This window comes from Aegilops tauschii, chromosome 2 (genome assembly GCF_002575655.3).
Source record: "Aegilops tauschii subsp. strangulata cultivar AL8/78 chromosome 2, Aet v6.0, whole genome shotgun sequence".
Taxonomy (NCBI): Eukaryota; Viridiplantae; Streptophyta; class Magnoliopsida; order Poales; family Poaceae; genus Aegilops; species Aegilops tauschii.
Genome location: NC_053036.3, coordinates 394,618,683 through 394,631,228, shown reverse-complemented (window position 1 = coordinate 394,631,228; position 12,546 = coordinate 394,618,683). Strand labels below are relative to the sequence as shown.

General features: G+C 46.6%; 1 protein-coding gene across 1 annotated transcript; it reads left to right on the top strand.

Annotated features, from left to right (window-relative positions):
* Positions 1–978: 978 nt before the first annotated feature.
* Positions 979–3,623, top strand: LOC109750736 (pentatricopeptide repeat-containing protein At3g26540). Its single transcript, XM_020309686.4, has one exon. The coding sequence runs from the start codon at positions 1,048–1,050 to the stop codon at positions 3,208–3,210; it is 2,163 nt and encodes a 720-aa protein (XP_020165275.1). The 5' UTR covers positions 979–1,047; the 3' UTR covers positions 3,211–3,623.
* The last annotated feature ends 8,923 nt before the right edge of the window (positions 3,624–12,546 follow it).

Genomic DNA, 12,546 nt, shown 5'->3' with positions numbered 1-12,546 from the left:
TCCTGGGTTGGAAAGGCAAACAAATTTCGTCTATTCTAAACATTTTTTTGCATTTTTTGAACTTCTTGCAAAAATGTGAACATTTTTAAAATTTTGAGAATGCTTTTTCAACTTGCGAACAAATTTTCGACATGCGAACAAATTTTGAACGTTTTTATGAAAAAAAGCAGGACAAAAGAAAAAATAAATAGGGAAACAAAAAAACAGGAAAAAAAAACAAAGAAAAAGCATTCCAAACAAAATGGGAACAATTTTTAAAATCCTGAACATATTTTTTATTTTTAGACCAAAGTTAGAAACGGAGAACAATTTTAGAAATTCCAAACAAATTTGAAACGTGAACATTTTTTAATACGTGAACAAAAATTTGAAAACAAGAACAATTTTTGAAAACATGAACATGTTTTGAAATCCTGGTCAGTATGTGAAAATGAACAAAAACATTCTGAACAATTTTTGAAATGCCCGAACAATTTTTTGAAAATGCGAACATTTATTTGAATTTATGAACAATTTTTGAAAGCATGAATTTTTTTATAAAATTGTAATATTTTAAAAGTACGAACATTTTTTCAGTTTCTGAACAAAATTTGAAACCTGATTTGTTTTTAAAAAATGGACTTGAAATATAAAGGAAACGAAAAAAAGAAATAGAAAAAGAAAAGAAAAGAAAGAAAAAAAAGAAACAGAAAAATCGACTAAAGAAAAAAAAGGTTCTTGGAACCTTCTAGAAGTTTCCCAAAACCAGAAAAACCCGGTTGGGAAACTCTAGAAGGTTCGCAAAACCGGAAAGTGCCCCAATTGATTAACGGGCCGGCCCACGTGAGCGCTTCGATCGCCAGCTCTGTGCGTTGCGTCGACAGTTCGACGTAACGAGCGGCAAATAGGGAATTCCACCCCCGTCTAGGCTTGAACTTTTCTCTAAAAAAAAAAACTTAGGCTTGGCCACATAGTAATACATAGGTCTCCCAAAATGAAAAGGAAATAAAAAAGAAAAGCAAAGCAGCCTGTCCCTCTTCCATTCTCCTACCGCCAGACCACACCACCATGGCCGCGGCCGCCGCCGGTGCCTCTACTTCCGCCGCAACTGTGTCCGCAATCTCTGCCCAAATAGCCGCCGGAAGACTCTTCGCCGCCATAGACAATCTCACCCCTTCCTGTTCCTCCTCCCCTATACCCTCCTCGCTCTACGCCTCCCTCCTCCGTCTGGCCACCCACCACGGCTCCCTCTCGGCCGCCCGCCGCATCACGACCCACTTCGCCTCCTCCGCCTCCCAATTCAACCGCTCATCAGTCCCCACCTTCCTATTCAACCGCGCCATCGAGTCTCTTGCTGCCTGCGGCGGCCTCGCGGACGCGCGGGAGTTGTTTGACTTAATGCCGCGCCGTGACGGCGGTTCTTGGAACGCCATCATCTACGCTTCCTCCCGCGCCGGGAAACCCACAGAGGCGCTTTCCCTCTTTGCCGATATGTACTCCCGTGGCGTTCGCCCCAACGATGTCACAATGGCATCCGTGCTCGCCTGCTGCTCAGAGTGCCTCAACCCGTGTGGTGCCCAGCAGCTCCACGGCCATATCTCCAAGCGGGACTTCCAGTCCAATGTGATTCTTGGCACAGCGCTGGTTGATGTGTATGGGAAGTGCCACTTACTTGCAGATGCGAGGCAGGCATTTGATGGTATCTCTGAACCTAATGCCATTTCGTGGAATGTCATCATCCGGCGGTATCTTCTTGCTGGGATGGGGGATATGGCAGCTGAAATGTTCTTTCGGATGGTCCGGGCAGGAGTTAGGCCGCTTGTTTATACCGTCTCACATGCACTTCTTGCTTGCCGGGATAACAATGCGCTTGAAGAAGGACGGTGCATGCATACTTTTGTGCTCCGTCATGGGTACGAGCACCACATCCATGTGCGGAGCTCAGTGGTGGATATGTATGCCAAGTGTGGTGCCATTGATGCAGCCCAAAGGCTCTTCAACGTGGCACCAGTGAAGGACGTAATAATGTCGACCTCAATTTTGTCAGGACTGGCTTCTTGTGGGAGGATTGGTGATGCAAAGCGAGTGTTCGACAGGATGCAAGAGCGTAACTTAGTGTCCTGGAATGCTATGTTGACTGGTTATATCAGGTCCTCGGATCTGACTGGTGCTTTGCATTTGTTCCAGCAGATGAGGAAGGAGACAAAGGAGCTTGATGATGTTACACTTGGTTCGGTGCTAAATGCTTGTACTGGGATGCTTGATATTAGGAAAGGTGAGGAGGTCCATGCATTCGCTTTCAAGTGTGGTTTATTGAGTTACCCTTTCCTAAAGAACGCTCTTGTGAGGATGTATTCCAAATGCGGATGCCTGAGGAGTGCAGAACTGCTTCTTCAATTCGAGATGGGAGAGAGAGACCGATACTCCTGGAATTCACTTATTTCAGGCTATGAGCGCCACTCCATGAGTGAAGCAGCTCTGCATGCACTGAGTGAAATGCAATCTGAAGTAACTCCTAACCAGTCCACGTTCAGTTCGGCACTGGCAGCCTGTGCCAACATTTTTCTTCTTAAGCACGGCATGGAGATTCATGCGTACATGATCAGAAGTGGCTATGAGATTGACGATATACTGCAAAGTGCACTGATTGACATGTACTGCAAGTGTAGGCTATTTGATTATGGCATCAGGATATTCGAGGCACAGCCATCTCGTGATGTCATCCTGTGGAATTCGATGATCCTTGGCTGTGCTTACAGTGGCAAAGGTGAGTATGGGCTTGAATTGTTTGATGAAATGCAGGCGCAAGGGATTAAGGCCGACTCTGTCACTTTCCTCGGTGCACTAGTTTCATGTATCAGCGAGGGGCATGTTGGGTTGGGAAAGAGTTATTTCACTTTGATGACTGAGGAATCCATCCTTCCTCGCATGGAGCACTATGAGTGCATGATTGAGCTGCTGGGCAAACATGGACACATGGTTGAGCTCGAGGATTTTGTGGATCACATGCCGTTTGAGCCACCAACCACAATGTGGTTAAGGATCTTCGACTGCTGCAGGGAATATGGAAATAGGAAATTAGGGGAGCGGGCTGCCAAGTGCATCAATGATAGCAATCCCCAGACACCGGTTCGATATGAGGCCACTGCAGACTACATGTGCAGTGATGGTGGCAGTGCAGAGCCCATGTCATTTGGTAACCCGGACGAAGAATTGATGTCGCCGCTGTGAGTGCCATGACATCGACTCGCAGGTGGCTGAGCTGAAATTCTTAATTGCCAAATCAAGGAGCAGACTTGAAAAGGATTTTCAGGTGCTTGTGATCCCATAGCATCAGTGTTGACACTTGACAGGACTACCCTAGTACAGTTGGTCGAGCTGAAGACAGGGTCTCTGGGCCGAATGGAGCTTGTAATTATAAGGATGATAACAAGACCTCAAGCTTTCATCTCAGCTGACTGATGAAGATGAATTGGAGCTCAACTTTGCATGATTATTCTGGCACTCACAAGGAAGTCACATTGAGTCTTCTAGTCTGTCTATGTTGATTGGCTCGGTGCTGAGACTTCCTCATCGGCTAGGAAGATGCCGAGGAATTTGTAAAGTATCACCTCTGTTCCAAATTATAAGACGTTTTATACATACGGATTGAAATGAGTGAACAAACACACTAAAACGCATCTACATCCAATTCAGAAAAAAGTAGAACATCTTATTATTTGAAACATAGGGAATCCTCTATAACACTAAGCTCCATAATTTTAAAGAGCCCACATTCAATTGAGGTCTCCAATAAGAATTGGGTCAATCAATTTTGACCGGGTAAACAATTTCTCAAAGATATCTTATTCAATTCTTTTATACTATACACCATGCTTCCTAATCTTTAAGGCCTCACAATTAATTAAGGTATTTAATTTAGACTTGGTCAACCGGTTTTCACTGGGTCAACACTTTCATAAGCTCTCTTAATTTTTTTATTCACTATGTTCCCTAATTTTGAAGCTATTCCATTCAATTGAAGTGTTTAGTTTTGGATTTGGTTTACGATTTCGACGGGGCCAACAATTTTTCACATAAATCAGCAGCAATTGGTCCATAAAAACATATCAATCCCGCGCACCCTCCAATCACCTGGAAAAAAAAGTCAGCGTCATCATGTGATATTGTAGCACCAATATGTACATGTGACCACCGTATTTTCCTACATAAATATAGGTTGGTTAGCGGATAACACAGAATCACACCACAAAAGGCCCACCAAATCACTGCATTATACATAAAAATAAAACACACTCTATGATCTCCCCCACCCACCAAGCTAATTATTCCATCTATTCCAAAATATAAGGGGTATAGTTTTGTTGAAAGTCAAATTTCTTTAACTTTGACCAAGTTTAGAGAAAAAAATATCGGCATCCATAATATTAAACAAAAAAAGTATGGAAATTCATTTCATGATGAACTTAAAAGTACCAATTTGATATTATGGATTTCGGTATATTTCTCTACAAATTTGATCAAACTTAAAAGGTTTGACTTTTTTTAAAAAGTAATATACCTTATATTTTGAAATAGAGGGGTTATTTTTTGAAGAAACCTAACGACATCAACGGCGCAGCAAAGTGCGCCCAACCCTTCTAGTACTTATTATTTGTAAAAGAAACTTGTAAATTGCCGGTTTAACAAAATTATTTTCTTTTCTAAGTATATTAGTAAACAACAACCTCAAAACAAAAAAGTAACACTACATCATGCTAAGAGACAAGAACGAAGTGGGCCAATATCGGTGCAATAGGATCATCGTGAACTCGGAAAACGAGGAACTTATATGGAGATCATGAACGAAGGGGCCAGTATGCAGGTAACGCAGCGGCCATCATTGATGATTGTTATTGCTTGGCATGTGAGTTCAGTACTATCGGGTTTCAATACTGTCCTAAGAGAGGCAAATGGTGTTGCACATGAATTAGCGCGTGCTGCTAGAAATAATTTTTGTAATGAGTGGTTAGGTGTTGCTCCAAATGCTTTACTTCCTCTGATACTAAAGGATGTAAGTGTTATCACATGTGAATAAAGAGGAAAATTTAGTTGTAAAAAAAAGAGAGAGAGACAAGAACATTTGGCAGGAATTTTGTGTATTCTTTTGCAGGAAGTGAACAAAAAATATATTAAAATCCACTTCAAAACATGGCAATCAAGAAGAGTATTTGCCTACTCAGAAAAAAAGGAAGAGTATTTGCCTCTCCGAACAATCCTGGTGTTACTGGACCACATGTTGTACACGGAAAAAAAGTTTTCCCCCGGAAAACTCGGTGCCTGGCGAAAAGGCGAATAGGGTTTACGGGTGGCTCGTGGCGGCGCTCGTCGGATCTGCCGGCGGAGCGCAACTCAGGTCGAGTGGAGGATGGCGTCGTCCTCTACGGCAGGCAAAGAGAAGGAGTCCCTATCCCCTAGGGCGGCGAGGGCGAAACTGGCGGAGGCCCTAGGAAAGTTGGACATCACCGACGAGGAAGCTACACCGCTGGTCGTGGATGATCTTGAGGAAGGAGAGCAGGAGAAGTGGATGGTGGCGGGCAAGGTTCTCTATCGAAATATTCTGCACATCCATACGATCACTATTGCTCTTGGTCCCGCGTGGGGTAATCCCAAAGGTCTGGCTTAACGATCTGTGGGAGAGAACATGTTTGTAGCAGATTTTGCTACGTACTAAGAGAGATAGAGATCGAGTTTGGGAGGGATCGCCATGGCATGACAGTAAACACGCTGTGATTCTCTCGGATTTTGATGAGTGCATGCGTCCCTCTGAATTACAATTTGACAAGCTTCAGTTATGGGCCAGAGTTGTCAATCTCCCCTTTAATCTGTGTGATGAAAAGTGGAGTAAAGCAATAGCAGGTCAAATTGACAAACAGGCGAACCTCTGAGGAGATGGATTCTGATTGAATCCAAGAGGAGGAAGGGCATGGATCCATATGATATACTCTATGAAAATGTTCCTCATTTTGGTTTTTTCCTGTGGCCGTCTAGGTCACGGGGACCTCTACTGCCCTACACCTGGAACCAGAGATGCTAATGGCGATCTACCCTTTGGGAAAGGTCTGCGAGCGCCAGAGGATAGGATGAGGGGCACATCGGGGGATGGCTCATCAAGGGAGCCAAATATGTCCCAGAACAGGACAGGAAGGCTGAAACACGTCAGTCATCTACGGAGGCAAAGGGAGCAGCTGATGTCACATCTCCTCTGAAGAACAAGGTTAATCAGAATAAGCGCAAAGAGGGGCCTCAGGTGCAAAAACAAGTGTACAGGAAAGTTGAGATGCCTTTGCTGGCTAACAGCCCGCATATGGAAAACAGTGATACAATCGAGAATGGCAGCTTGAGTGGGGGTCTTGGGACAGGAAGAGAAACGGAGGGGGAGATGGAACGGGAGGCCAAGAAGAAGAAACCTACTCCGACCACTTCAGAAGCATCGGCAGAGGCTGCGGAGCAGCCCTGCCGGAAACAATGAGTTGCATGAGCTGGAACTGTCGCGGGCTTGGGAACCCGGAGACAGTTCGAGAGCTTCGCAATGTTATGAAGCAAGAAGGACCCAGTCTCCTCTTTCTGATGGAGACAAAGATTTCGGCAAAAAGAGTGGAAAGCCTGCAGAATCAGCTTGGTTTTGCGGGTTGTTTTGCAGTAAACAACAATGATTTGAGTGGGGGCATCAGTATGTTTTGGTCCGCGGATATAGAGGTGGAACTGAAAAACTACAGCGCATCACATATCAATGTCAAGGTCAGTAAGAAGCCTCGAAACTCTGTAGAGTGGAGAGTGACAGGTTTTGATGGAGCTCCACGGGTGGAAGATAGACGGCATAGTTGGAGATCCCTTCGTACTCTGTTTGAGATCCAGCATGATGCTTGGCTCTGTGTTGGGGATTTCAACGAAACAATGTTTGCTTTTGAACACTTCTCTCATGCCGAACGGCCGGAATGGCAGATGAGGGCGTTCAGAGAAGCTCTTGATGATTGCTCGCTCCTAGATCTTGGATGGAAGGGAGTGGAGTATACATGGGATAATGGGCAGAGCGGTGAGTCGAATGTGAAAGCTAGACTCGATAGACGTTTGGGGGACCTACAGCTTACCCAGATCTTTCCGCACACTTCGGTCCACCACATTAGCACTACGGAGTCGAATCATTGCTTTGTCCTGGTCGACTTACGTGATAATCGGGTGGCACATCGATAGAGAGTTACGAGGCACTTCCGATATGAAGAGGTATGGCAAACACACTCTGAGTATGATCATTTTGTGCTTAGAGAATGGCAAAAGGGAGCTGGCCGGAATGGTCTTGATGGCGTACTCAATGCGTTGCATGACATGCATACTAAGTTGACTGCATGGGGGGCAAAGGAATTCTGGTGTCTCGCACGGAAAGTGCGGAAACTGCGGGATAAGCTGCACCGGCTGCGGCGCCGGCCGAGGAGACATGGCCCGTCCGAGGAAGAGAGGGCCATAGCTAAGCAGCTCCAAGAGGCACTAAGGCAAGAGGAAATCTGGTTAAGACAGAGATCACGGGTTCCTTGGCTGCGAGAGGGGGATCATAACATGGGCTATTTTCATGCCCAAGCAGCACAGCGGCAGAGAATGAATAAGATAGAAGGGCTCGAACGAGCGGATGGCTCCACGTGTCAAACGCCGGACGAGAATCATGCAGAAGTCCAAGGGTTTTATGAAGCCCTCTACACAAGCCAGGGTTTCAAACCAATGGACGAGCTTCTTGCCTTTGTTCTTCCAAAAGTGACAGAACAAATGAATGAAGAACACGACAAACCGTACGCTGCAGAGGAGGTCAAGACGACTTTGTTTCAAATGGCGCCGTCAAAGGCGCTGGGTGTGGACGGATTTACAGCGGGATTTTTTCAGCGGCATTGGTCCTTGTTGAAAGATGATATAATTCTAGTTGTCCTCGATTTCTTGAATGGGGGAGTCCTACCTAAGGGTATGAACGACACGTCTATCACTTTGATCCCAAAGGTGCGTCACCCGCAGCGTATATCTCAATATCGGCCCATATCATTGTGCCCTGTTCTATACAAGATTGCCTCAAAATGCATAACAAACAGGGTACGAGTGTTTGTGGGTGAGATAATCAGTGAAGAGCAGAGTGCATTTGTGCCTGGCCGACTCATTACTGACAACGTTCTCATCGCTTATGAGAGCTTTCACGCTATGATACGGCGGAAGAGAGGGAAGAATGTTGCTTGTGCCGTCAAACTTGACATGATGAAGGCATACGACCGGGTTGAATGGCACTTTTTGGAGGCAATTATGCTAAGGTTGGGTTTTAGTTCACAGTTTGTCAGACTTGTGATGAAGTGTGTAACTTCGGTAAGGTTTATAGTACGAGTGAATGGACAATTACTTCCCTAGTTCACACCATCTAGAGGTCTCCGTCAGGGAGATCCTAGTTCACCGTTTCTATTTCTTACCTGTGCAGAGGGTTTTACCTCACTGCTAAAGTTTTATGGAGGGGCCCATGTTGACAGAGGCATCCGGGTTAGCCCTCGTTCTCCTTGGGTTAATCACCTGCCCTTCGTTGATGACAGTTTGATATTTCTGAAGGCAGAAAGGGCGAGTGCGACCAGGTTGAATGAGGTGCTTCGAATTTATGGAGAATGCTCGGGACAAAGTGTTAATAGGGACAAAATTTCTATCTTTTTCAGTCCAAACACACCTGATGTAGTTCAACAGGAGCTCGAGACAGTGTTGGGAATTACTGTGGAGGCATTTAATGAGCGATATCTGGGTCTTCCAACATCCTTGGACGCATTACCAGCGGTACTTTTGAATACCTTGGCGAGAGGATCAGAAGCAAGCTTCAAGGGGGCACTGAACGTCTTATTTCATGTGCCGGGAGGGAGGTCAGGATCAAGGCCGTTGCACAGGCGATCCCGGCCTTCTCGATGAGCTGCTTCAAGCACACGAAAAAGGTATATAAGGGTTTTTCATCAAAAATGGCAAGGTATTGGTGGAGACGTGGAGTAGCTCAGTTGACCGCATATCTTTGCACTGGATCGATTGGGACTCACTAACCAAGCCAAAGAATGCAGGAGGGATGGGGTTCAGAAACTTGGAAATGTTTAACTTAGCTCTGCTTGGGAAACACGGGTGGATGCTGATCACGAATCCGGAATCCCTATGTGCTCGTGTCTTGAAGGGAAAGTACTTTCCCACCAGTGAGTTCATGGATGCAACTATCCCGAAGCATGCATCAGCCACTTGGAGGGCAATTGTGGTGGGCAGAGAGGCCCTACAGACGAGCTTAATAAAAAGAATCGGAGATGGCATATCAACATGGAATGATAGCTGGATTCCGGGCCTTCTCACACTTCGGCCTTCGGTGCAAATCGGAGATGCCGCAATTCCTCGACACTACAAAAAAAGACACATCCGTGACATTTTGGGCCGAACGAAATTTTTTTTCTCTCATACTTATGACACTTCTATGACGATAATTGTGACAAAACCCGGTATCATCATAGATGTGGTGGGCTCCTACTTCTATGACAAAAAATCATGACAGAAAGTGGGCTTTTCATCCTGGGCGGGCCGGAGACGCAGCTGCATGACATTATTTGGGCCATCCATGACGGAAAAAACCGTGGTAGAAGCGAGGGCGAGGAAAATATCGGGGTGTTCCCGGTTACGGTGGGTGGTCGGGGCCGAGCGATGCGCGTTTCTCTCGTACACACACGCGTGTGGGTGCGAGGCGTTGGGCTCTAACTGAACCCGAGCGATTGCACTGCAGGCTACGCGTTACTGAACTCGAGCGATCGATCGATGGCTGTTAACTGAACCCGATCGAGCGATTCCTTTGCTACTGCTGCTAACTGAAGCCGATCGATGCTGCCTCTGGATGAACAGTGAGCGTTGCTGGGGGGAGGGGGTTGGATGAATAGTTCCTGGTGGGGGTGGATGAACAGGACCCCGTGGTGTTGCCTCTGGATGAACAGGACCCCGATCGAGCCGGTTGGGGCTGGATGAACAGGACCACCCCGTGGAGGGCTGGATGAACAGGACCACCCCGTGGAGGGCTGGATGAACAGTAGACGGTGGAGGGCTGGATGAATAGTAGCCCATGGAGGGGTGGTTGAACAGGAGCCCGTGGAGAGGGCTGGTTGAACATTAGCCAATGGAGTAGCGCGCGGTGGAGGATGGATGAACAGGAGCCCGTGGATGAACACTCGCAGGTGGAGGATGGAGGAGGTCGATGGTGGATGAATAGTAGCCCGTGGAGGCTGGAGGGGTTTGACGGTGGAGATGAACAGTATCCCGTGGAGTCCCGTTTTGCGGTACGCCACACCCCTCCCGATGAACAGGACCCCCGTTTCGACCGTAGCACTCCAACACAAGTCCGTTTCCTCCGTTTTGCGGTACGCCACACCCCTCCCGATCAACAGGACCCCCGTTTCAACCGTAGGAGGTCCGTTTCCTCCGTTTTACGGTACGCCAGACCCTCCCGATGGACAGGATCCCATTTCGACCATGGCCGGTCGAACACAAAGCCGTTTCCTCCGTTCTGCGGTACGCCATGCCTCGTTTCCATCGGCAGTTCCGTCCAAGCCCTCCCGATGAACACGACGACGCATTCCGTTCTGACCCAGCCGGTTGGCTCCCCATGAACACGATGACGACGATGTTTCTCCGTTCCGGCCCAGCCATGTACACGAGCCCTGGCCGTACGTACGCGCGAGTAGGCGTTCGAGACCCCGCCCGTATGTACCTACGTGGCCGTATTTTCTTTCTTGCACACTGGCTGCTGTACGTTCGTGTACATGCTACATGTACGCCTCTACTACGACCCGTGCGCGCTCTACATCGACCAGTATGTACGTACCCGTTCGCGACCAGAATGACAACGCTACGTACACTTCGACCGGGTGTGTCCCGACTGTTAGGCACTTCCTTGCGTGCGAAGATGTAGCTGGTGGGTCCCAACAGTCAGGGGGAAACGTTTTTTTCGCGAAATACGATGGCCTGTCCGGTGGGTCCCTGCTGTTGATAACCCACAAGTATAGGGGATCGCAACAGTTTTCGAGGGTAGAGTATTCAACACAAATTTATTGATTCGACACAAGGGGAGCCAAAGAATATTCTCAAGTTTTCGCAGTTGAGTTGTCAATTCAACCACACCTGGATAACTTAATATCTGCAGCAAAGTATTTAGTAGCAAAGTAATATGATAGTAGTGGCAACGGTAACAAAAGTAACGGTAGCAAAAGTAGTATTTTTGGTGTTTTGTAGTGATTGTAACAGTAGCAACGGGAAACTAAATAAGCGAAGAACAATATGTGAAAAGCTCGTAGGCATTGGATTGGTGATGGAGAATTATGCCGGATGTGGTTCATCGTGTAACAATCATAACATAGGGTGACACAGAACTAGCTCCAATTCATCAATGTAATGTAGGCATGTATTCCAAATATAGTCATACGTGCTTATGGAAAAGAACTTGCATGACATCTTTTGTCCTACCCTCCCGTGGTAGCGGGGTCCTAATGGAAACTAAGGGATATTAAGGCCTCCTTTTAATAGAGTACGGGAACAAAGCATTAGCACATAGTGAATACATGAACTCCTCAAACTATGGTCATCACCGGGAGTGGTCCCGATTATTGTCACTTCGGGGTTGCCGGATCATAACAGACTTGCAAGATAGGATCAAGAACACACATATATTCATGAAAACATAATAGGTTCAGATCTGAAATCATGGCACTCGGGCCCTAGTGACAAGCATTAAGCATAGCAAAGTCATAGCAACATCAATCTCAGAACATAGTGGATACTAGGGATCAAACCCTAACAAAACTAACTCGATTACATGATAGATCTCATCCAACCCATCACCGTCCAGCAAGCCTATGATGGAATTACTCACGGACGGCGGTGAGCATCATGAAATTGGTGATGGAGGATGGTTGATGATGACGACGGCGACGAATCCCCCTCTCCGGAGCCCCGAACGGACTCCAGATCTGCCCTCCCAAGAGGTTTTAGGGCTTGGCGGCGGCTCCGTATCGTAAAACGCGATGAATTCTTCTCTCTTATTTTTTCTCCCCGAAAGCAAATATATAGAGTTGGAGTTGAGGTCGGAGGAGCTCCAGGGGGCCCACGAGGTAGGGGGCGTGCCCTAGGGGGAGGGCACGCCCTCCACCCTCGTGGCCAGGGTGTGGGCCCCCTGGTCTTCATCTTTTGCAAGGATTTTTTATTATTTCCAAATAGACGTTCCGTGGAGTTTCAGGTCATTCCGAGAACTTTTGTTTCTGCACATAAATAACACCATGGAAAGTCTGCTGAAAACAGCGTCCGTCCGAGTTAGTTCCATTTAAATCATGCAAGTTAGAGTCCAAAACAAGGGCAAAAGTGTTTGGAAAAGTAGATACGACGGAGACATATCAACTCCCCCAAGCTTAAACCTTTGCTTGTCCTCAAGCAATTCAGTTGATAAACTAAAAGTGATAAAGAAAAACTTTTACAAACTTTGTTTGCTCTTGTTGTTGTAAATATGTAAAGCCA